Below are 26,131 nucleotides of genomic sequence, written 5' to 3'. Positions count from 1 at the left end.
GGCACAATGTGTGGCACAGTTGAGTGTTCATGGGTGAAGGCTGCCAGGAGGGAAGCACAGGTCAGTTTTATGTTGCTGGCTTATGGGAAGTGGGTGTTGTTGGCTCTTCTGTTTTTGAGGTCTTGTGGTCAAGTTATAGGCCAGGATGGGAGACCTAGTTCCTACTACATCTGGTTGGTTTTGAGTTTTCTGTTTTTCATTTATTAAAGGTGCCCATTATCCTAAATATGTTCCATCCTTTCTGCTTCTCTTTTGGAAGTGCTTGCTCTTGACCATTTTGACGATAGACCTCTAGTAATTTATCTCATCTCATTCTTCCCAGAACTGTTGAGTGGGGAAGAGGTATCACTTGTTTATTGGTAGTTTAAACTTCGCTTAGTTCAGACTCCTGTGGGAGAGACCTAAGGGAGGCCCATGGCTCTTGAAGGGATACAGATGCATTGGCCAGGGATGACTTATCTCTTTCATGACCAGAGCACTCACCTGTTACTACTTTAGTAGTTGGTGTCTTAGCTCTGGTTGGCTCCCTTGCTACAAAGAAAGGGATGAGAGAAAAGAATGATTGAGTTTTGGGAAGGATTCTAGGCAAAGCCTGTTTTGGCATCTCCCCAGAGGAGGATCACCAAGCCAACACTGGCACATGAGTTGAAAGAACTTTAGCCTGGAGTTGAGTGTACACTTTCTTGCCCACCCTCCACTGGTGACTTTTGTACTCAGGGTCAGCATTTGTCCATGAGGTCATATTTGTTGAACTGCACTTTTCATGGGTGTGCCAGGGCTTAGGCATCCTTTGGCTGGAGATGATGCCTTGAGTTATGCCTCTCTCTCAAAACTGTCCTGAGCTGTAAACTGGAGATGTGTTTCCAGTTTCCCTGCTTTTTGTTCACCCCTGCCCCACTGTGCATTCTCAGGGCAGCACTGTAAGAGGAGGGAGGTATTTTAGCCTGTGTCTGGTAGCTGTAGAGCAGGAGCTCATGGATGCCTGAACCCTCATAGAGGCCTATGCCCCAGAGCCAAAGCCCTGAAATCACAGGGAGGAGGATACAATCAGGGTCATGTGTGGGTCAAGCCTGCTGGACTTGCTGGTGTCCCACGGCAATAGCAGGGAGAACTGAGAATGAGTACCAAAACTGAGGCCTTTGTGGGACGTGCCGCTTAGGAGAGAAGGGTGGGAGCTGGAAGAAGCAGGTAGAACAGCAGGAAGGGCAGGAGGGAGCCTTACCAGGATATGATGTTTTGAGCTGGGTTGAGGAGAAGGAAGAAGCAGATGAAGTGGAGGTGACAGACAAAGAGCTGGAGCTTGGAAATGTCCTTGTCAGCGGGACTTCTGGGCTGGTGGCAGGGCCAGTCTCTCCTGGGACAGAGGTGCTGCTGGTGGATGGGGCAGGGGTGGTCTGTGTCTGTGTGACGATGTGCTGCACAGGCTGTGTCAACGTTGGTCTTATGTGGGTGACAACTACAGAGAGAAAAGCACAAGTTGATTGAGGGTGGGTCTGAAGGGTGCCTCTGACAATTTGACACTCCCTGCCTTTTTCTGAAGCTCCTGAAGAAAGAAGAGCCTTGTTCCCCTTCCCAGGCATGCCAAACTGGGCAAGACCATCATCTGGAAAATCTAAGGTAAGTGAAGCAGAGTCTTAGGCCAAGGGCATCTCTCTAGTCCCTTTACTCACCTTCTGGGTAATGCAGAGTGGTTTCTTCAGTTCCTTCACTCTCTGTGATGAAAGAATGAATATTAGTAATGGTTGGGAGCTGGTAAGGTTCCTAGAGGAAGCTGTAATTGCTTGCACAAAAAGACCTAGATACATGCACCCCAAAAGTACTTTGTGAAAGACCTGGATTTGGGAAAGAGTGCACAGCTGCCCTCCCACTACAGTAGACTTTGCACACACACTGTCCCAGCCTGTCGGTTGCTATTGTAGTAATTCATATTGCCATACAGCCTCAGAGGAGACCAACCTTGTCTGTATATTGAGTGTCAGACATTCAAAAAGGTTAGTATTTTTTGCGGGAGTATTTCTTACAATGGGTAGGGGGAATACATAGTCTGGTCTGTGAGTTTTCTAGAATTTGCTTTGAAGCAAAGAGAGATTTTGTCTAAATCTGGGGGAAGTGTTGGAAGAGAAATGTTAGCTTTAACAACATATTTGGATGTCAGATGCTTGCTTTGCAGTGTTAAGACCACTAGTAGTAAGAATGCTTGGGTTGTTTTTTTTCATAAGGGGTATATTGACATATGTCTTGTGAGTGATGGCTTCACCTGACAGATATAAGAAAGTGCTATTTACCTGCTGTTGTTAGTTTAGGCTGGCTGAAAGTTGTGCTCTGAGTTGTGGTTTGAGTAGACATTGAGGAGGCTGTCGTTTCCTTTTTGGTGGTGGTCTTGAAGGGAGGTGAGGTGACCCCTACTCGTTCTGTCTCTGTTGAAGCAGCAGTTGACAAGGCAGAAGGTGATGAGGGAACAGACTTTGGTGTAGTGGCTACGGTTCTTTTCATTGAGGTAGTTATGGAAGGGGTAGTGATGGTTGTAGTCATGTTTGGTGTGGTAAAAATTGATGTTGTATGTTCTTTTGGAGTAAAGGTAAAAATATAATGTAAGTAACCAATTAATAGAAAAAATAAAACCAGATAAATTATAAATAAGTTATTCATATTTTGATATTTTTATTTTTTTTAATGTTTTCAGTATGACTGTTGTATTCATGTTCTCATAAGCTTACCAAATATTTCTATACTTATATTTGTTTTCTATTGTCTCATATCTGTCTTTGTTCTGATTTTGCGTATTTTCCTGTATTAGATTTGTTTAATATAATTTTTATAACTAGTTAGCTTTGTTGTCACTTTGGCTAAAGTCTGTATGGGCTTTGTCCTTTGGCTTTTGTTATGTTCTAAATCAGCCACACCTGCAGCTTTCTGCAATTTATACTGAAAAGCTAAATAACATCATACCATAGACTCTCTTTGCCTCAGTACACAAATCATCTGTCACAATGTCAGTTTTCATGTGGTTGACTCCTTTGGGACCTATTTTTACCTCTGCTCTCCCTGACAACCACGGTCCAAGATGGTTTATTAGCTGAAGTGCACGTTGGTATGAGGCTAAACAAGGCTCCACAAGCCACAGAATCAGAGAGTAATTTATTCTGGCACAGTCATTGTCCAGAGAACAGGGCTTTAGAAGCCTAGACAAAGCTGCTATACTGATACCTGTGTGATTCTGCTTTGGGGCTTGCTTAATTATTCAGTCAATAGACTGGGTGCTCCTTGAACTCCATAAATGAACCAGTGGAAAAGAGGCTGAAGCTGAGCTAATAAACCCAACTGGAGCTGGGCTTGCTCAGTGCTTGTAGAACTTCTAATTGTGTTTCTCAGATGAGTCACTCTTTGGTTGCATTTTTAACCTAATGCCTACATCCTTTATATTTTCATGCACTTTCAATCTACACTTCTGAGCATTTCTTGTTTACAAACTCCTTTCTGGAAGCCTGCTTTGCCTGCTTCATGATTTGGAGTCTAATGCTTGGATGTTGTATGAATTTGAAATGCATTCCTAGGAATGGTATCTCAACAATGTACAGCAAGTTTAGCATAATTTATTTTAGACAATAACACTAAAAAACCTACCAGTTGTTGACTTTATTGTGACAAGAGGTTTTGAGGGTGAAGTTCTTGGAATTGTAATTTTTGCAGTTATTGTTGGATTTGTAGTCTCAGGTGATACAGCTGTTGCAGAAGTACTAGGTACTGTTGGTAAGGTGCTTGTGGTAGAGCTCCTTGTTACTTTAGGCTGCACTGTTATTACTAAGAGAAAAAAAATCAAAACGAAAAGATAAGAAATAGTCCTCAATAATCTATTGATAATGTATCTATAGAAATGGAATTTTTCTGAAGTGAAACCAGTGTTTTTACAGCTATTAGCAGTAGCTACTATTAAAACCCATTACCTTTTAGATTAAACCTTGAAGAGCTGGTATCCATTGCTTCCTTTGCTATTATGTGCAGTGAATACATTAGACAGATATTCTTGGAGACACTTTATACCTTTTTCTTCGCTTTAAAGTGAATTTGGCATAAATACTTGTTCAAATCAGCAGAGACGGAACAATATTCCAATCTTATATCCAATAATATCCATAATTTCATTATTCACACAACCCACAGTTCAAAGTTTTCTAATACCATCTGTCTTCAGGGAAATTAATGGAATTTCTAACAAATTTAAGATCATCATGTGTAGATTCCTTTCCTGTATCAGGCTATAGGGATTTTGTATAGTCAGTCACACATTTCCATCAAGACTTTTTTTCAATTGTTGAAGTGTTATATGGCCAATCCGTAGTAAGAGAGGACATAAATTGTTGTGAGATCCTTTTCATCATAGAATGACTCGGGTTGGCACAAACCATTAAAGATAATCTAATCCTCTCACTCTGCAATGAGTGGGGATATCTTCAACTAGATCAGGTTGCTCAAAGGCCTCTCCAGCCTGAGCTGAATGCTTCCAGGTAAAGGGATTCAACAGTCTCTCCAGACAACATCTTCCAGTGTTTTGCCAGCTTCGTCATAAACAATTTCCTCCTTATATCTAGTCTTAATATATTCTCTTCTGATTTAAAACCATTACCCCTTGTTCCATCACAACAGGCCCTACTTAAAAAGTCTGTCCCCATCTTTCTTATAAGCCCCATCTGAGTATTGAAAAGCCACAAAGATGCCTCCATGGAGCCTTCTTCTCCCCAGGCTGAATAGCCCCAGGTCTCAGAATTTTCTCACAGGAGAGGTGTTCCATCCCTATGGTCATTTTTGTGGCCCTCCTCTGTCTTTCTTGAATTAAAGACTGCAGAGCTGGATAAAACATTCCAGGTGGGCTCTCATCAGAGCAGAGGGGCACAGTGCCCTCCCTTGACCTGCTGGCCACACAGCTTTTGATGCAGCCCAGGATATTGGTACCAGGGTATTTTTCATCATTTCACCTCATGCATGTGCAACTGATAATGCTGCTATATCACACAGAAAAGGGCATTACTGATTTCATAAATATATCAGGACATAATATCAGTGTGTAAGTTACACAGTTGGTCAACTGTGTAAACTAACCTGGTGAAGGTGAAGATGGTTCCGGTGTGGTGGTAACATTTACTTGTCCTGTTACATAAAGGCAAAACAGGTTAAATTTGTGAATAGGAGCATATTAAAATATCCCAGATAAGGCAGATCTCATTGGATTGGATTCCAAGAATTGGGCTAATTAACGAGGTATTCCTGAAATTATTTAATGTTACACATTTCCAATATGTAATATTTGAAAAATATAATAAAAAATTCAGTGGTCAAATTCACATTAAAGGACTTAATTACAAATAAATCAATACATCTCATTATTATAATGAACATCAATAAGTTCTTCCCATTTTTGTTATGACTTTTATTGCTAAGGGCCCCTCAGTTTTCAGGGATAGTGGACCATGGTTTTGTATGTAATGGAGAACACTAGCTGAGATCCTGGTTACACAAGACAGAATTTTGTAATAAGCACTTTGTTCTTACAGATTTTTTTACATCTGCATAAAAATTCAACCTGTCAAGCTAGAGTCTATCCAAAACATTATTCAATAAGATAAGGTTTCATGGAAATAAGACATATGGTAATAAATCTCAAGTTAATTTTAAAAAAAAATCTCTAAAAAGATATTTACTGAGTCCAGTAGCTAAATCTGCTCTTCTGCTATATGTTCCCTTTTCCTGTGAAATGTGTTGAATACCTCTGAGACTCACAGCTCTGCTGAGCCTATGCCTGACACAGACTAGAACACCAATATTTTATTTTACAAGCAGTATAGTAATGGGTTTATTTTGAAAGGAAGTTATGTTTAGCTGAATACTCATTTATGGAGAGATACTAGAAAAATATCTTCTGTGAGTCTGTGCAAATGTTGTAGTATGGTTTTCAAGTTACTGTGGAAAAAGAAATGCTGCTTACCACATGGCATGCACCTTTCCTCTTCATGGTCAAAGTATTCATCATGAGAGCAGTTGTAACAGCCTGAAGAAAGCGGAAGAGAAGTCTGTTTTACATTTCTCATTTACACTATTTATAATTGAATGTATTATATTTATGTTATTAAAAATAGTATAAATTGCAACATCATCTATTCAGGTAAGCATTTACAATGTTATCCTCTGAAGGAGGTTTTTTCTATGTAGGAATTTGTTTGATTTCTTCAGGTATGTCCATTTCTTTAATAAAAATATTAATTGCTCTCTCCACATGTTTTCTTTCCTAAGTACAGCTCACTCTTTTGATTTGGTGCAAGTCAGAATTTCTCTCCCAGAGAGGCTGAGCTTGATATAAAGCTAAAAATACAGCAGATCTACCAAGTTCATTATGTATTCTACTAGTAAGAAAAAGATCATCAAAATGTCTTCAAAAATAACATCAATTAGATTACAATTATTTAACTGTGGTATGACTGATTTACAAAAAAAACCCAACAAAACAACACTGAAAACAATTATGTTACTGTTTCCTGGTTTACAGTAGTAGAGGTTATTACCTTCAATATTGACATATTTGTAGTTTTGATTTGGACAGTTACAAGGCCGGTAGTGCCAGGTGCATTTGTCATCATTGTAGCCATAGGAAAAAGCGTCATCAATGCCTGTTCTTTTATGAGAATTGTAATACTCACAATAGACAGCTAAAAAAAGGACAAGCAAGAGAAAAGTCAGTTTGTGGGTTTTTTTTAATCAATGGCATATTTTCAAAGTACTAGGAGGAAGACAAAATTAATTAACATTTGGAATAAAAAAAAAACTTCACTGAAGTGATTAGATTCTGATGCAAATACATATGTTAACCCACAGAAATCAGTTTCTTTTTTCAAGTACAGTATGCAGGCATTTCCCCAACTATTCATACACAATATATTGAAATGTGGAAAGAAAATTATCAAAAGTGAACACTAACATTGATTTATAGCATGTTCTTCCTCTTTTTTCCTCTATATGTGTTTTGGAACAGCTTAATGTCATTTTCCTGTTTTACACTGTTCCAGCCAACACAGCTGTCTTCATTCCCTTGGCATCCACACAGAAGGTGATTTCATCATAGCTCAAATGAAACATTTTTTACAATTTTATGCTTTCTCTGCTGGCAAACTCACAGTACACATACAGTATACAGTGATAGCAGAAGAAACAATCTGCTTTCTGTGACCACATTATTTTCTCTCTCATTACTCCATGGTAAAAAGAGTTAAAATATTTTTGTTAATTTAGCAGAAAAGTATAGATTTCAAAACCTGGCAGACTGAGGTCAACTCTGCCCACAGAGAAATTGCAAACTTTGAGGTGGTTATTGATAAGCTTCCTATGTTGCCAAATACTGACAATAAAAATCTCTTAAACCTCTTAATCTCTTAAACTCTTAAGGAGAGCTTAAGGAAACTCACGACAGAAGTCGGGGGTCCTCCAGTCAATGCAGATGCCTTTTTCCAAGCATGCCATGGCATAGACTGCGATGGCATCACACATGCACTGACAGTCCCCTCCAATGTCACACCCACAGGAGTCTCGGACACAGGCCTCATAGTAGGGCATCCGATTCACCTGTGTGGCAAAAGGACAGGATTCATTTTCCAAGGTTATTTTCTGCTTATTATACTCTATGTATATGCATAGCCACTTCAGCAATATCCACATTTCTCAATGGTTTTCGCCACCTGAAAATGCATTCATCAATATCAAGCATCATGAACAGACTGATAAATTCCTGATTCTTAAGTCTTCATTCTTTTCTCACTCTTGTAGTTTTAATTAATCAGTTAATGCCATACTTAGCTTTTATGTTCACAAAAGGGCTGGCGAAGTGCAAATTAAAAAAAAAAAAAAAAAGAAAATTAACATAAATGTGAGCCATAAAAAATTTTTAAATGTATCTTATTGAAACAGAAAATCACCAGTTGGAGCGTGAGCATTTGGAAGAATACAGATTACTCCTATAAATAAAAAAAACCCAGCAAATACATTCTTACCTTATTGTGACAGGCAGAAAAAATGTGGCTGTTGATGATGGAACATGTCTTTTCTGCCCATGCTTTACGATAAGGGTTCTTGCTACAGGGGTCCACTACAAAGTACACATCCCCACAGAGAGGATTCTCTTTCCAAGAGTTGACAAATTCCAGCTCGTTTGATGCCACGTACTTGCTTCGAGTTTCAAAGTCATCCTTCATGTTGCCATTATAGTTCCCACACAAACCACAGATCGTTTCCTAGATTCAATGAAAGCACCAATATCAGTTCAGCAAGTTAAATTCTCACCTTCCCTTTTGATTACTGACAGCTTCCTGTGCTTTAGGAGTGAATGTCATCTACAAATACTCTCTCATAACATACTTGTGCATGGGCTTCTCCTCTAAACTGTAAACTGTCATCATTTAGAGATCAAATTTAAAAGTGCAGTTGCATAAATCACAAGCACTTAGCTCAAAAATTTCCTGAATGCAGTACAGAAATCCCTTAAAAAGTTAAAAGTTAGCCTCTTGTGAAGATCTCTGCTGTTTTGGAGATAATTATAAAAATGAATTGCTAGTAACATTTCTGGAAAACCTTTGCCATCACAGAGAATCAAGGCAACTGTAATCAAATGTGCAGTTCAATCTGAATGGAGGGACACTTTAAGGAAATTATTCTGCAATACCTGTGTTTCTCTGGAGATCTTGATGAAGAAGTTCATGTGCTTATTCCAAATAAGGGTCATGTTGTATTTTCCTGGGATAATGATATCAAACATCAGGTGAAGTGCATTCTTTTTCACTTTGTACTGCACACCAGGATTTTCCCCAGAAATAGCGAAGGTTTCATCTCTCAGTATGATTGTCAGATTCTGGAAGAAAAAGTTAGAACTTATCAAGTTTCAATGTTTTCCATGCTGAAGTTCTGATACTGCAGTGATACTGCAGCTGGAAAACAGTATTTTTTGGTTGAGCAATTCACCATGGAGTAAACTTCAAAATTTCCTGGCTTCTACACAGACGAGATTCTCGGAGAATGAAACACAACATGAGAATTAAAAAACAAACAAAAAACTATGGCATTTCCTATTAAAACCAAGGCTCTAAGTTTAGCACATAATTTCATTTACAAGACCTTTCTGCGTAAAGGTTCCAAAAATTAAGAAAACCTGGTCTTAAAATCTATTTATCTGGATAATGGCAGAAAGAAGAGCTTACCCCAAGGTAAATGCTGATGGATCTGGAGCATGTAACTCCTGATTTCCCACAGATGACATTCTCAGTAACAATTTTGAAAGAGGAAATGGGTCTGTTAACACTGCAGCCATCCTAAAAAAACCCAAAACAAACCACAGGAAGCAGAAAGGCTCAACAGACTGTGCCTGAAGTCTTCCAACTTAAAACGTCATGAGTAATTCTGTTTTGGGAGGGGATGACCTCTGCTCTTCTGGTCAAACTAAAGTAATGTCTCTAAAAGATTTATTTGTCTGGTACATAATACAGTGACTATTTAAACATATTATTTTAAAAAATCTAAAATTGGTTATAATTGCATGAAAATTATGAAGTTTTTAACTTGTAAAATATTTTCATTCTAAATATTGAAATAAACATAATCTATAAAAACTCAGTAAGTGGTTATAAAGATTCAAAGTGCTGTATTGTTTATTGATGCATCCTAGAATATTTTTATTAGAATCTTAAATCCATCTATTTCTTGATGCTGAAATGCTGCTGAAATAACCAGGAGGAAGCAGGTTACCATAGCTAATATGTATTCACAGTTGCCATCAAACACAAAACGCTGTCCATCAAAGGTGGTGATGTGGCCTTCTCCATACAGATTACAGGTGGAGGAACACCTTGTTTTCTGAACGCATTTCCATTTGCCTTTTGTGCAAGTGCTGGGAGTGAGAAGAGAAAGTAACCACATTCAGATTTCAAAGAAAGAAATGCCATCTTCACCTGCTTATTTTTATATACATCCACTTTTATCGACAGCATGTTCAATTAATTGACTTGTGTACACTGAGACCAAATTACATTTAATATAAAAACCATTATTAAAATTTATGGACTGCCTAGAAAATGAATTAATAATAAAGAAGAAAACAAATAATTTTTGTGCTTTTTCATGAAATAAATGGTATATAAAAGCCATTTATTTTTGCTCTTAATGAGATCAGGAGTCACTGCTCTGTGTAGTTTAGGGGGTGTTTTTTGTTTTTAGTAATAGATTATTAACTAGAAAGGGAATAAAATACTTTGAGAATACTGCTAAAGAGATAAAAATATTTTTGAGGGTGGTTGCAGAAAAGAAGAAAGATTTTGCCATAATCTTTATTTAAGCAGAGTTGTTGATAATACTTGACTTTATATCATTTACAATCACATATCATTTACAGGCCCTACTGGATGCCTTTATTCCTGAACATACCTAAGGCAGAAATTACTCTTGAAGCTGGTACAATGACTCTTATCCATGCATGTATTACCAAATGCTAAGCTTCTCTCTCTCTTAATCCCTGTACTCTGTCATGGTATTTCTTCCTTACAGCTGTTGCCATTTCCTACTCTCCAGTCAGCTAAACACTTCTTTTTATGTGGCTGTACACTTCAGTGAAACAGAGGATCTGCAATAAAAACCCTGTGATTCTTACCAGATCTCGCATTCAGTCTGGATTTGTTCACCTCTTTCATAAGCAAGGCCACCATATTCACATGGACATTCCTCAGCTGGCACACACTTGCCATCGAGATTTTCAAAGAGGCCATCAGCACAGACACAGCCTGATTCACACTTTGTGGGTATCTGGGAAAGACCAACAGATTGCAAAAAAAAGAGAAAATAATGTAAGATGCAATTAATCCTGGATTTGAACTGTGTCGGGATTGAACCTGTGCTAAGTTCTGTTTGGGTTTGATTTTAGTTTTGTGATGTTCCTTGTGTTAACATGCTGTCAGCTGAACTCGTTTCACTGAAGCTGTAACATGTACTTGATGTCTGAGATACTAAACATACCTGAACGCTCTGAAAAATTTGTCTTACGTCACTACCACTCTTTCAGAAACAGTACAACAGAAAATTCTTCATCTCAAGGAAGCTTATTACAATTCTTCCAATCAGTCTGTTTCCTTAATATAAGAAAACCCTTATCAGGACAGCCCAGATCTTCACCTAGCCCAGGTGTCCTGCATTCTGTGATCAACAGCAGCAGAGAGTTGATAAAAAATAGATCAGGAAGCATAAATCTCTTATTTCCATTGACATGGAGTCACAGCTTATGGAGTACCTGAGCCAGAGATTATAGTCATGTAGATAAAAATCCTTAATGGATTCTAATAGAATTTAATTAATTAATGCAATTAATTTCTTTAATCACTTCTTAAATATATGTACAATTTCTGTGTCCACAGCCTGATATTTAACTGCATCATGTCAGATAAAACAAATTTTTTTTATTTCTTTAGAAGCAATGTAGTCTAGTTCTAAGTAACAACTAGAACATTCAACCTCTCTGAAAAGGATAAATATCCCAGAGCTGTGAAACTCACACAGTCAATTCCAGTAGCCAGCATCTGACAGGTAGGGGCACATGCAGCTCCATACTTGTTTTCTAAATTGTCAGAACATGATATATATTTCTTAGGAGCTTTGCAGTTTTCTAGGAAAAAGGAAGAAAAATGAACATTGAGGAGAAATTAACATAGAAGAGAACAGTGAAGTATTAATTTTACAACATAAAGGACAAAAAATGTTTCTAAGTAAACAATATCAGATGCATACCTGCAGGATTTTGAGGTTTGCCTGTGCAACTTAGCCTCCCATTAACACAGTAGCTAGGGAGAAAAAGAAAAATAAATGAAAATCTCTTCTAAGAAAGAAATTTTGATTTTTTGCAAAATTGTTTTATTAAAAATGTTTCACTCATGTTATTATCTCCTTCCCATCCTTTGAAGTGGAATATGAGTCTCTTCACTTTTTGTATTATACATTACCATCAGTTTGGAAAGTGAATAGTAGCTTATTATTATCACTATTATCACTAGTAGGCAATTGTCACTATAAGGATGGTCTATCAAGTCGTTCCAGAAGTTTGTATATAGCTAAGTGATATTGACAAAATCCCCTAATAAGAATAATCATATCTCAGCTATTATTTTCTATTTTTTCTCAGTAATATTTTAAAGCTGAAGGTAAATCAAATGCTTTCAGTTGAATTAAGAATACTTTTAGTTTAGAAAAGGGCAAAAAAGATGTCTTGAAAAATAAATTTATGCTATTAAAAATAAAAGAGACTGTACTGGTTTGGGCTGGAATGGAGTTAATTTTCTTTGTAGAAGCTCAATAGTGCTATGTTTTGGACTTGTGACCAAAACATTGTAGGTAACACAGTGCTGTTTTAGCTGGTGCTGAGCAGTGTCCCAGCATTCTTGCTCCTCAGGTTGCCCTGCCAGGGAGGAGGCTGAGAAAAAAAATTATTTTAATTCTAAGTGAAAGCTGGGAGGAGACACAGCCAGGACAGCTGACCTATTGACCAAAGAAAGATTCCATACTATACCACACAAAGCTCAGCAATAAAAGCTCAGGTAAAGAAGGAAAAAGGAGGGATGTTCAGAGTTCCAGCACTCATTTTCCCAACCAACCATTATGCATGGCAAATTCATGCTTTCCTGGAAATTTCTGAACGGCTGCCTGCCAAAAGGAAGTTCTGAATAAATTCCTTACTTAGATTTTATTGTTCATGCTGCTTTGCTTATTAAATAAACTATTTGCCTATTATTAATAAAGAAATTTAGTAAACTGCCTATATCTCTACCTATAAGGTTTCTTGCTGATGTCCTGATTCTCTTCCACATGCTGCTGGAATAAGTGGCTGTGTGGTGCTTATCTGCTTACTGTCAAGTTGACCCTTGACAGAGACATGAAGACCCCTCACGTCCGTTTTCAGTTTGTTCACCTTTAAACTTGACACACTTACCAGGTAATCCCACCAGTCATTGTTGACTGGTCAGGCAGAATGTACTTTCTGTCCTCTAAGTAGCAGGGACAATGAGATTTACGAACACACTCATTCTTGTGGTTCAGGTACATTCCTTTAGGACACTGGCAGCCCTCAATAGGAATATCAGCTGGATGGCATTCCAGGGCTCGATTGGAGAGTGAGAGGCATGTCCTGTCACATGCTTGAGTGTTGTAGCTGAATGTTTGATTTCCAGTGCAAGTAATGGCTATAAAACAAGACAAGTGTATGTTAAACTTCACTTACTGATCGTGTTCCTTGTGAAAGATAATGTCCTTTTGCTTAGGATGTGCTGCTTATTTTGTGTCAGCAGCTTCAATGTTTAATGCTTCCTGTTGCTTCTCTTCCTGTGGATGTGGAGCTCTAGCAAAACATGTTGCAGACCAACACTTAATAGCCAACTATGCAGCTGTTCAGAAGTTTCATGCAGGCAAAATACCTTACAGCTTTTTTGTAAGTCTTGGCATTTAACAATGCAAAAGGAAACTTAGCAGAAATATCAATGTATTTTTGAGTAAAAGTGATACCTGCGCCTATATCTGAGTTGCAAAATAATAAAATAAAATCTGTAGTCAGTTTTCCCTAGCTCTTTCTCATTTTAAAGGATAGCTTTATTTTTCTGTCTAGTCTATATCTCACTTATCAAGTCCTGGAAGCATCCACATGCTCACCTTAAAGCATATGAATAATCCTTTTCATACAGTCATGAAATAACAACTCTCTTCAGACTGACAATAGAAGGGTATCCAACAGTTGGATATTTATTATCCACTTTCAGCTCTTCTTTCTGCTCCCTATTTCCTCATTACTCATCTGATGGCAGACTACTAAGAGTTGGTTCAGTTACTTACTGCAATTGTCCATACTGCTTCTCCAGTTCTCAAGGATTAAACCCATGGAACTGCATGCTCGTGCATATGATCCCAGAGCAGAGCAAATATAAGGAAAGGTCTCTTCATAATTACAGGCTTGATAGACACATCTCTGAAACCAAACACATAGAGAGTACTTTGATACTGGGGACCAGACATTTGGAAGTGCTAAACCCTGGAGGCATTTGAAAGACTTGTAGACATGACATTTAGGAACGTGGCATAGTGGTGGACTTGGTGTTGTTGTATTTATGGTTGGACTCAATGATCTCAAAAATCTTTTACAACCAATATGATTCTATGCTGAATTACAGAACTAATTCACACAAGACACGTATTATTGCATAAATAAAACGGATGGAAAATATCTGAGTAACTGCATTGCTGATGTAAATAAAATATACTTAGTATCCTAAAAATGCCTTTGTTTATTTGCTGCTTCTCATTTTTAATATTAAAACTGTTTTGTGTAGATTGGCAAATATATTGAGCTCAATTATGCACAGGGTAAAATCAATACTTTGAACAGTTAAAGTTGTTGTCATGGACAGCAGCAGCATGAGCAAAAATATTTTCTGATTCACAGGGATGAGACTGATGCCTGTGACCAAACAGACTTTCAGTGTGGTGGAGACAATTTTCAAAACCACACCTGTTCCTAGGCTTCTCTTCATTGCTGATTCAATGTGTGGGACACGTATGAGTCCCATCTGGAATATATTTGAATTCCCTCTGTATTACCTTGTAATAAGGAATAGGGTTCACCACTGCATGGCATTTCTCGAACACTGTACCCTTCTTGGTCAGAATAGAGCAATGAGTCTCAGCAGATATTTCTAATGAAAGTAAACAACATAAAAAAGGAAAAGTTAGGGGGAAAAAATTGGAAAGGAAATGTTAAAAATATTTGGTATTTTAGGTGAACTTTTGGCAATGATGCACTGAACAATAGGACAACTTCTTAGCTTTCAAACTCTATTCTTGTACAAGCAGCTCAGTAGAGCTATTTTTACTTTTTCACCTTTCTTTTTTTAAGACCAATAGCAATAGATACTTGGGAAGACAAAACTTGGATTTCAGTCTCAGTACTGCTGAGCAAGCCTAAGACAACCGTGAACATTGCAGTTTCACTAGACAGATCAAACCCTTCTCATTCATCATCTCAATCCCAGATCTCTTGAACAGGATCTGATGAGCTTTCACTTGATATGTATTCTAGAAAGCAGAAATACTTGTTGGTAACATAATTTGTGATGTTCAATACTCTCAGTCTCTGTTTCTGTCCAGCTCTCTCGTTTCCCTGGTAGGGGCTTATGGAAGTGTCGGACAAAGCCAGCTGGAGAGATCAGTTACCACAGCATCATCTACTTACTGTTCAGCTGGCTCAAAGCGCAAGGGTCAGTCTCTCTCTCTAAGGCAGGATGGCAATTTCCTGCCCTCCAGGAATCTACAAACAGGGAGGCTGTCCCTTCAGTGATATCCATGCTAGTCATGAAGTCATCTGTAGTGTCTCCATTGTAATTGCCACACAAACCTGACAACATCAGAAATGCAAGGGATGGCGAAGTTAAAGAACAGAACGGAAATTAAATGGCCTATGCTTCATTCTATAGTAAGAAAACTAATTCAAAAGCTCTGCACACAGTGTCAATGAATACTCAGGTCAAGTAGCCAGAGAATCTTGATTATGTACACACTCAGTCGCTGAGCCTCTGCCTCCACAAGTTAACAATGTCAGCCTCTAATCAATGACAAAATCATAGAGAAGTTTTCAGGTTTTTTTAGAAAATAAAGGTGCTTTTAAATAATGTAAAAGAGAAAGACCATGGAACGCTTTTGAAGTTGCATGTTTTCTTATGTATATTAAATGCATAATGACAAAATATGCATTTAGGCTTTTGTAAGCCGAAATTTTTTTGTAAAAGCCAAAGCCTCTCTGAAATTCCCCATAATCAGAATGCAAAATATGCTTGTGTGGCTAATGTTGCTGTGCAACAAACATCTCCATCTGGTGATTACCAGCTGAGAAGCTTTTAGACTCTTAGGCTTGTTGTGTTTACAGTGGTTGTGCACTTCATTCAAAGAACTGTGTGCTCCAAGGTGCAGAAATCACACAGACTTATTTGTTGCTCCTTCATTGTGTAGTAAAGCACATATTGAGAAAGGCACACATAAAATACAAAACAGCATCATATTATGTATGAAAAATTTGACACCTCTAGTTTCTTTGATTAATTTTAAAGTTACTAGCAAAAAATCAATTCAGTTTTCCAATGCATTTTTTTTCTTTGAATCTAGAGAAGAAAACTGATTTCTTAAATGATTAATACTAACTTTTCAAAATTATATTCCCATTTTCTCCTTTGCAAAGGGTCTTATTTAATTACCTAGCGTTCTGCCTTTGAATTGTGATCCAACTTTCACGTAGGCCTGGAATACAGGTGATGTTTGAACTGCAAGTTCCAGCCCAAAGTTTGTATGCATCTGAATGTACATGGAGGATTGTCTGAAAACGGTGATGTCTCCTGAAGGAACAAGCACATTTAAAAATAGAGATGCTGGTGATACTGCAAGGTAACGATTTTAACACATATCTAAATGTTCTAGCACTCTGTCTACAACTCTTCTCCCACACACAACTCTCCACAGAGGAACAGATGCAGAAGGAAATACTTTAACCTTCCTCTAAAACCTCTGGTATTAGCAACTGAAAGATTGTGAAAGATGTTGGGTTGTGTAACGTGTAAAAACAGACATTAAAATTAATTTGGATATAACTTATATTCCCCATCTTTTTTTTTTTACCTGATCTGTAAGGTAGCCGCTTAAGTTCATCATCATCAGTAAGGAGATCATTCTGAGAAATCACAATTTTGTCCTGTAAGAAGAGGACATGGAACCAGAAGTAACTATCTTTACAGATGGTATTTATATGGTAAGTTAAGCAACTACATTGTTAATGATCTATGTAAAAGAAAAAAAAAAAAATTCAAGCATTTTCTCACATTATAACATGCTGCTTTTAGTTTTCAACCTTCCTGAACTGATGTAGCGACTGAGATCTTTGCTGTGTATACATGAGCAGAAACATATCTTCAGTATCTATCCTCCATAATTTTTAAGTACAAGCTACTAACAATGACTTTGAGCTCTTATGTTGCTAATCTAGTGAGGAAATGCTGGATGGAACCTGTGGAGGGAATACTTACCTTTGCAGATTGGTAAATTATAGCACTAAGTGATGTCTCAGAATGAGAATAACCAGTCTTTTCATAAACAGCCATTAGGGTTCCATTGTGTGGCAGGCTGGAACTCTAGAGGGAAAGAGAAAAGAGAAGTAAAAAGAGAAGCCTATATCAGTATGACAATGATTTGTAGAATAAATGTGTATTTTATTAAGTCCTCAGCTTGTGTTCCAATAGGAAACCAAAGACAGACTAAAACATAACCATTTGATATTCTCTGTTTCTAGACTGCAGGAAATTACCTTCATAAGAATGTAAGTGCAAACCCCATGGAATCGATACGGCCTCGAATCAAATGTGGTAACAAAGGAGCCTCCTTCCAGGGAACACCTTCCAGGACAGGGCAAGTCTTGGCAGTTCCACTGACCCATCACACATTTACTACAGAAAACAAGAAATTCTGTGTAAGGTTATTCTTTTCTTCACACTCTAAAAACTCAGCTACTTCCTAGTAATGAAATATGTAGTTTTAATCACTTTTCTCCTTATGTTTTCTCTGCTTTGATTTTCTCTGTCTACATTTATCAGTTAAGGTTGCTCATCTTAATTCAAAGTTGCTGAACTCATGTGTGGATTGCCAGTAAACTTTCCTGAATCGTGAAAAGCGCTGCTCTTTGAAAGGTTAGGCAAAACTTTCCAATTGTCTGGTGAAGGTACTTTTCATTCTCTCATGGAACTACCTGTTGCTACTCACCAGGTCCTACACGCTGCTTTCATTGTCTCACCAGGAGCATATGTTTTCCCATTCAGTGTACATGGACACTGGCTAATGTGAACACATGTCCGATTCTTTGAGATGTCATCAAGAACAGTTCCTGCCAAAGAAGATAAACAAAACAATTTTCCCCATCCTCACTTACCACTACCATTATTATGGCTTGAATGTTTTCTGAAATTAGCCTGATAATGCTATTCTTGCACAGGCAGTGCCCATATTCGGAGATGTAGCATGCAGGAAATTTTCTCCTAATTAAAATGAAACTGAATATTCACAAGTGACAACAGCTTTTGGCTACTTTGTCATATGAAAGAATAGTCAATTGTTCTATTTTGAAATGCAAATGATAGTAATAATCACAGTTTCCATAATTTTCCGTAATTGAATTATTTTAAAGGGAAATAATAAAATTCACATAATATTGCAGATATCCTCTGAGGTGTGCTGCCTTTTCCTGGTGCATGATCAATGTATATTTAAGTAAAGAACTTTAAGCAGATGGCATATCATTATCCCATCACAAACCATGGCCTTGTGAGGAAAATGTATTCATAGCTCTGTTCTTGCAAAGAGTGACCAGCCATCTTTAAGACTACAGTTACTTTATGTCACCTGAGAAAGAGCAGTTCTAGCAGCACAATGCCCTGAAATGCACAGCTAGTTCATTATTAAGCAGTCCATTCCACTTGACTGGATATGTGCAAAATACCATTTGTGTGATCCATTAAGAATATGATGAAACGATACCTTCTGGACAAAAGCAGCCATAGGTACAGTGACTGGAACAGCTGTACTCTGGGTTGGAACAGGTTTTAATACATGGTGAACCACATTCCTCATAGATTTGGTTCGCAGAACATTTTCCCACAGCTGCAACAAACAGTGGGAGTGCTAAGATTTTTAAAGTGTAAACATAGAAGGATATTTCATCTACTACCTAGCAAGGAAAATACCTGATTTCTGACACCAACACTCTTTTATCCTGCCTCAATACTCATTTCATCCTCTGAGTATTCTTTGCTACCATCATATATTCACTCTGGCTTTTTTTTTTTCTTTTTTTTTCCCCAAAACTTGGAAACATTTTTTTCAGAAGCTTTCAGAATGGCAAACAGGCCAAACTGCAGCCTAATGAAGTATCACAAATCACATTTTCTGTAGTACTTCAAGGTTTTACTTCCAATCAGTAATTGTAAATAAGAAGGCTGGGCATCTGAGAAAGGATTCTAAACTAAAATTCATCTTTGAATAAAAGGAGCTATGACAATTATTAGCAAAAAGGTTCAAAGACTTCAGGGGCTATTTAAAAGTGCTCTCTCTTCACTGACTAATTTTCCAAGTACAGTAATAAGAAAACTGCTTAGAGCAAGCAGCCTCCTGTAGGAAGTTTGAGAAGTTAAACAGTTTTCACTTGGTCAATGTTAATCTGTTTTACTGCCACTGATCTAGACGTAGGAGCTGTGTTTTGAGCTTCCTTCTCCTTTGAGGTTTCCCTGCCCTCCTTTTTACAGCGTTATCAAAGACCACTGTTCTTTGTAGAAAATAATTTGTTTGATTAAAAACAGTAGAGACTTTTTCTTTAATATTCCAGTTATTTATCATTATCCCTCTATTTAAAACACGGGAAAGTTTAAAGTTTAAAACAAAGAAAAGCACAGTCTCTCATGAATAAAACATTTGAACTTACAGCAGAAATTTTCAGTTCTCCAGTTGAACACCATTTGGTGGGACATAGCACATTGCCTGGAATACTCTGACAGTGTAGAGCAAGTGCAATTGTTTTGTCCTGGCTCACTGCAGTCTTGCATATCGAGCTGGCAACGAATGACAAACCTATCCTTGGGCACACTGCAGGTTGGTGACACCAAATTAAGTAGCTGAGAGCAGATCACGGCCTAAATAAAAAGAGGAAGAAAATTGTTCCTGGTGGTGTTTCCTTCATATGAAAACCAAAATGGAATAACACTGCCAGTTATGATTTTCTTGTTGGTTTGTTTGCATTTCCCCCTAGAGTTTAATTACGTGTATTTGTATTTAAAATGCATGAGAAATTCACGCACATTCCCATAAAAGGAAATATAAATCCATCATTCAATATATTAAAATAATTCCACTTCTCATTGTGTTGAAAATTAAGTCACTTTCTGTGCCATCAATCCCCCTAAAAATGGCTGAGGACATTACACTCAGGAAATGTATTGTCTCATGGCAATTCAGTTCCACAAAAAACATCCCAGATGTGAAGATCACGAAATTCATTCCTCTTTGAGAACACACTTGGTGCATTTCTGTTGCCTGCATGTTTGTGTTGCTTATCATGCTGCCTACTGCAGTGTAAGGTCTCAGAAGTTCTCAGGCACACTGATTTAATTTAGAACTCTGAGTGTTAGCAGTTGATGGTGGCTCTCCCAGTTATCTGGCAATACATTTTAGGCATTGTGAATATCTTCAAATCTGTACAGCTTATAGTGTCAGGTCTCTAGCTGTTAGATTAGAAGTTCTTAAAGCTTCACTGGTTTCCATGCATTTCCTGTGATGACCTGCATGGAATTCCAGAAAGCTGAGCTAAATGCTGACTGATTTTTACGAGTGATTTAAATGTAGCCTTTAAAATGTCTGTGGGCTTTTATTCAAATGTATTTTAATGCAAAGCACTCCTTTTCTCTCTCATATCATGCTATACAGGTGTTGTCTGTACCTGTTTTCATGGAAGTAATTTTTACGAAACCACTGCCTCTCTGTTGTTGATTTCTAGCTGTCATGCTCCCCCTGCTAAGAATCATGCTGCAGAGAAGCCAAGAAGATCTTACATATTTTTTGTGAGGAACGGTGGAAATTGGTATCTCCTCAGACAGGCAGATCTCTGATGGATCATCCATTTTTTGTAATGCAGCAAATTTATATGTATCCAGCAATTTACCTGGAAATTGAAGGGTTATAATTTATCAGGAAAAAGACTGCATTGATTTGTTTACTTGTTGCTGTGATGTAGCAAAACTCTGATTTTACTCTTTGACTGTTAAATGCCCTACTAGTTAATCTTCCCAATGATAACAACTGACTCTTGTGGAAGTTAGGAGAGTGTGATCCTTACCACCTGTTTCTGAAAGATAAGAGTCCTTATCACTTGTGTGAGGAACCCATTATATTATGCTTATAGCAGATAACAGAGTGTAGCATAATCATATGAGGTATGTTGGTGCCCCATGGGACTGCTTTACTCACTTCTGAAACACAGCAATGCTATCACAGTATTTAATTTTCACCTTGACTCACTTTAACTCATTCTCCTTCTGTCTGAAATGTCCCTGTCTCTTACCCTCACGCACAAATTCATTCAATTCATAGCCGTCGTAGTTCCCACACATTCCACATGTTTTCCCCATGTATTTTTTTTCAGCCAAAACCTAAAATAAAATAGAGCAAAAGATTTAAAAGGATCATCCTAAGTAAAATTATCTATACAGATATACCTTTATCAAACAAATTCAGTTCAAGCACCCAATTAAAAGTGATTCTCATTAATTTCAGTGACTTTTTTGAAGGAGGAATTTTGTAAGCAGTGAAGTCTTTTCCCAATAGGCAAATAGTGATTTTTTAAAATTAGTATTTAATAAAAAGAATAAAATTTGAAGACATAGGGAATTGAGTGGGGATAACATTCTAAGGAGCCAGGAAAAAAAGAAAATAATGCTGAAGTCTTGCTAATATCTTTGTTGACAGAGCACGAATTTCAGGTTTATTCTCTTAAGAAACTTAAGGTTACAGGAAGAAGATCTATTTTCAGAAGAAGGTTATTCAATTCTCTATTGTTCTAGAGACTAAAATGGTAGTATTACCACTGGCTACAAACAATGAAATACTATGAAAATCTTAGATCAGAGAAATAAAACCATATTATTTGTATGGCCAGATTAACCCATCACAGTAGCATTGTCTCTTACATATGTGATAGTAATGCTGATAAATCTCCCAGACAATTTACTGCATCTCCTCGTTTTAGGAAACTTAATCATTTTAGAATTCAGTGTCTTTTGTGGCAATAATACCGTAGGTTACACTGAGAAAATGTACTGGGGATTTTAAGGAGAAAACCTCAAGATTCAGAAAAAGGAAAGAAAAAAGAAACTGGTAGAAGCATTCAGTGTTTGAAACCAAAATATATCCCAGGGAAGCCCAATAAAAAAGACTAAACTTTATGGCATAAAATATTAAGTTCTAAACAACTTTAAACAAGATCTCTTAAACAAAACATTGCAGCTGCTGGAATACCCTGAGGAAAGATTAAAATGTGTCAAAGCATCCACAAATCTCAGCACTGGTGACTACCAATGCTGCAAGTGAAAGTAACAAGCAAAGCTGTTTATTTCAAGAGGAATGGATAAAACAGGAAAAGAACGAGACACAAAAGCATCCATTAAGTTCAGAGTGTTCTTGCCATTCCAGTAAATCAGTGAGAATTTTCTTCTCTACTCTACTGAGAACATTTTACTAACCATGAGGTAGTCATCATTGTTCCACATGACCACCAGTTCCATCTCCATGAGCTTGGCTACCAGGCGGATGTTGCGTCCATAAGGTGATATTTGGATTCCATTGCTGGTGTAAGGCAACTGAATGACACTGAAATAAGGTGAGAAGAGAAACCAAACTCATAGCAAGATTATGCAAGTATTAGTTATTTATTTTGGATATGATACACAGTCTGAGTACTTGCAGCAACATGAAACAATTGTTTTCCTTTTTTACTGTGACATTTCAAAACACATGAAAGTATCTATTGATTTAAGATCAATATAAATCAATATATCAAAATAGTTTCATAGAAGAATCACCAGAAAATGGGTTGCATATTGATTCTACTACTGAGAGTGTTTGCACAGGACTTGGCATCTTCACTTGGTTTGATTTTATTAGAGCATAGTTGTATGTTTCAAGAACTTGTAACCATGAAGTTGGTGTGGTGGAACTAATGTCGACTATCCTGAGGAGATTCTATGGCATTTTAATATAAGACTTATGACCAAAACTGACAAGATCAGAGAAACCCATAAAGAGAATGTTGTAGAGTGTGAGTGCTTGATGGGAAGCAATGGCAGTAGAGTCCAGCTAGGTGTGTTAACTTTAGTAATTTGTTAATTCATTTTTGACACAAAGCAGCCTTTAGTGCAGCTGCTATCCAGCTCCCTGCCTTCTCCAAACACTTCACGCCCATTCATGACAGAATCTTACCCAACACTCCTGACAGAAATGCTGCCTTTCTCCACAATGACAACAGAAGGTCCAAGCTCAATAATGATCCTTGCAATTTTTTTGTCCAGCCCACGACGGAACTGAATGTTGAAGTCTGGGCTGGTCTCATCACATACAGTTGCAAAGATGTAGTTGCAAGTCCCAGTGAAGTCATACTGGTATTTATCAAAGGTTGAAAAATGCCCTCCTCCCCAGGTAGAACAGGAATCTTTGCTCAAAACTATAAAAGACAAAGAAACATGGATTTAGCATATTCTGATTAGCATTTCAAACAAAAATACAAGGACAAGTTATTAAGTTTCTATTCAGATTCATTCTGTAAACAGCATTCTAGCCCTCTATTTTTTTTTCTTTTGTAATCTCAAAATTTTATCTCCAGTCAGGAAGTGAATCAGTATTAGGAGTGAGAGCAATATTCTCATTTACTATAAGTAGAGGAGAATTTCCTAACTTCCTAGCTTGGGAAAAACTCTTCCAACTCCTATGGATAATATAAAGATTTACCTTCTAATTGAATTCTGCTAGATCTGTTTGCAAAGGTGACAGATAAACTACAGGACAGAGCTTTAACATCTCAGTGACAGCATTTACCAAGCTACAGCATTAGTGTATCATGATTAACTGCACAGTCAAATCACCAGATATCGAAAGACAGTTTTCAAAGCCCAACTTGTAATTCCACACTCCTTTGGCTGCGTGTTTGTGTGACAAAGTTCTAGAAAGTTTTATAAGTATATGAAATGTTTTAATCAGTTTTTATATTTAAGCAGTAGTGTGGAATGTTCATCTGAATAGACATATTTTCAGATGTGGAAATGAGTTAAAACAAAAGAGATACAACTCCAGCATTTGCCGTTTGATAGTTCTGCACCTACTTAAAACACTTGAACAGTCCCTCTGAAGCTGATAATTTTACTGAAGTATCTAAAATCATGTCCTAAGTTCTGTATTTCCAGACTTAGATGGCTACTTTCATTTTGTAATTATTTTTGCTTATGGTAGTATCATATGAAACACAGGTATCTTAGAATGTATCTTAGAGTTACAAAATATCAGATAAGTTTATCAAAGTCTACATGCAATTTACATTTATTGTTTTAAAGCCACAACATCTCTTTTAACTCTAAAGGAGAGATCAAATAACTACAGAATGCTACTGGTTTTATCCAGGTCACGTAGAAAATACTTTTTCCAATGAGTGGTTACCTGTTGGCAAAAAGTACTCCTCTTCCACACTTCTGTTCTGTCCTGAAGGTCTGACTGGAAAATAGGAATTGGCTCATTGTTATCACTGATCCTTCATGCCCAAGTCCAGGTAGTTTAATACACTGTGCCTGAGTGATACTGACCACCAAACCCCGAAGTGTACCAAAGAATGATTACCTGGGGCTGCACAATGGTCTGAGTGCAAGAGGTGCCCCTTTCAATAAATACAGGAGCACGGTCACTGTATTTGTTTTTATTTAAATCTTATCAAAGAAAAATAATAAATGGGAATGTCAATAACTCAAGGAAGGTTAAATCCAGATTATATGTTTGTCTTTTTATTTCAGTGTTTACTAAATAATATCTAGGGATTTTCTTTTAATTAGTCTATATCCATTCTCTACTGTTTCTCCTGTTGTAAGTACAGATAGCAGACAGAGATGAGTTCCTGAATATTTGGGAATTTTTTGTCTGATCAGAAGTCTTTCAATGATTTTTACATTAAGGATGAACTTCATGTAGCTTTTCTATGCACTGAATGAGTTCCATTCATACTGAATGAGAATTCTCCTAATTCAAGCCACTCTCAGTTTCTTCTGCCTAAAGAAATGCTTACTATAATAAATTTTCATTATATAAAATCCTTTTTGTTTTACACCTCCACATTTTCCCCAAATTGGATAAAAAATTTCATTCAACCACTGATATGCAACAAGCTTTGGAGTACAGAGAATTACTTTCTAATGGTATGCAGAAATAAAGTATGATAGTGTAAAACATTAAAATTATGAATTACTAGGAAGATTGTAATTATAATAGGGTAGAAAAAAAAAAGTTGAAATATTAGGACCGATATCTCTACTTATTTTAGAAAGGATCTTGTGAAAATTTTGTGTTTTCAGAAGGGCTATAGCCTTCTGTATCCCATAGCAGAGGGACATCATGTCCTGTAAAATATGTCATGAATAAATGACATTTATTCATTCTTGCCATGGATATGAAACACTAAATGACTATTGAATGAACTTCAAATTTAGAAGTCAGTGCCTCAAATTTCTTCAGAAAAGGACAAGTGAAAAATTATGTTGGTTCGGCCCAAGGTTTGATGTAGCTCTGTATTTTATTTCCAGCAGTGACCATTAACAGCCTGCCCAAGGGAAGACTACCATCAGGTCAAGCATGTATACTTCCACAGATACTCTCTCAGCCTCCAATTATTTTCAGTTCAGAGAATTTTGTGAGGCTATTGAGATTTTTCTGCTTATCCCTCCCTTGTGTTCTGGCTTCCAAGTCCTTGTCCACCATTATTTTGAATAGAACCAGAAGCAGAAAATTCCACAATAACTACAGTCAAAATTTGCCATTAAATTTTAATTATGATTAACATTTTAAGGATACCAGCCTTTCTAACCATACTTCTGATAGCTAATATTTTAAATATTTTAAAGCTATAATATGCTACTTTTTATTGGTTTTTTTGTTCTTGCATTGCACATTGCTTTACACAAGTAAGGCAGTAGTAACTTACTATTTGTATTCCTCAGATTCAAAAGGACTAGCACAAATTTACAGTAAGTAGGTGTCTGGTGTTAATTTTGCATATAGACTTGGATGGATGCACACAAGCCATCCTTTGGAGTTAAGGGAAAACTTCTGGTAAGCTACCAGAAGTGTGGCAGCTGGCACAGCTGAACACTGAAGCAGAGATCTGCCCTACTGTGGCTGCTGGCTACAAAGGTGAGGAAAAAGTGTTCCACACTCCGATTGTCCATTTGCATATAAATTTGTTTTAACATGA

General features: G+C 37.2%; 1 protein-coding gene across 1 annotated transcript in view; it reads right to left on the bottom strand.

Annotated features, from left to right (window-relative positions):
• Positions 1-26,131, bottom strand: part of MUC6 (mucin 6, oligomeric mucus/gel-forming) — a gene marked incomplete at its 5' end in the record, with an annotated part of 48,273 nt that overhangs the window by 5,048 nt on the left and 17,094 nt on the right. The window contains 31 exons of the mRNA XM_033514973.1: positions 484-531; positions 1,671-1,712; positions 2,286-2,564; positions 3,625-3,801; positions 5,098-5,145; positions 5,981-6,043; positions 6,555-6,698; positions 7,452-7,608; positions 8,034-8,273; positions 8,702-8,887; positions 9,234-9,344; positions 9,778-9,919; positions 10,676-10,827; positions 11,571-11,680; positions 11,803-11,855; positions 12,998-13,247; positions 13,891-14,023; positions 14,653-14,747; positions 15,284-15,445; positions 16,299-16,436; positions 16,717-16,789; positions 17,121-17,225; positions 17,399-17,537; positions 17,851-17,971; positions 18,622-18,744; positions 19,562-19,769; positions 20,685-20,794; positions 21,194-21,281; positions 22,371-22,497; positions 23,107-23,347; positions 24,334-24,387. Of these exons, the coding sequence (XP_033370864.1) occupies positions 484-531; positions 1,671-1,712; positions 2,286-2,564; positions 3,625-3,801; positions 5,098-5,145; positions 5,981-6,043; positions 6,555-6,698; positions 7,452-7,608; positions 8,034-8,273; positions 8,702-8,887; positions 9,234-9,344; positions 9,778-9,919; positions 10,676-10,827; positions 11,571-11,680; positions 11,803-11,855; positions 12,998-13,247; positions 13,891-14,023; positions 14,653-14,747; positions 15,284-15,445; positions 16,299-16,436; positions 16,717-16,789; positions 17,121-17,225; positions 17,399-17,537; positions 17,851-17,971; positions 18,622-18,744; positions 19,562-19,769; positions 20,685-20,794; positions 21,194-21,281; positions 22,371-22,497; positions 23,107-23,347; positions 24,334-24,387 (4,119 nt within the window). The remainder of the gene's footprint in view (positions 1-483; positions 532-1,670; positions 1,713-2,285; positions 2,565-3,624; positions 3,802-5,097; positions 5,146-5,980; positions 6,044-6,554; positions 6,699-7,451; positions 7,609-8,033; positions 8,274-8,701; positions 8,888-9,233; positions 9,345-9,777; positions 9,920-10,675; positions 10,828-11,570; positions 11,681-11,802; positions 11,856-12,997; positions 13,248-13,890; positions 14,024-14,652; positions 14,748-15,283; positions 15,446-16,298; positions 16,437-16,716; positions 16,790-17,120; positions 17,226-17,398; positions 17,538-17,850; positions 17,972-18,621; positions 18,745-19,561; positions 19,770-20,684; positions 20,795-21,193; positions 21,282-22,370; positions 22,498-23,106; positions 23,348-24,333; positions 24,388-26,131) is intronic.

This window comes from Parus major, chromosome 5 (assembly GCF_001522545.3).
Source record: "Parus major isolate Abel chromosome 5, Parus_major1.1, whole genome shotgun sequence".
Lineage (NCBI taxonomy): Eukaryota > Metazoa > Chordata > Aves > Passeriformes > Paridae > Parus > Parus major.
Note: the sequence above shows the minus strand (reverse complement) of the source record. Positions and strands in the feature narration are given on the sequence as shown.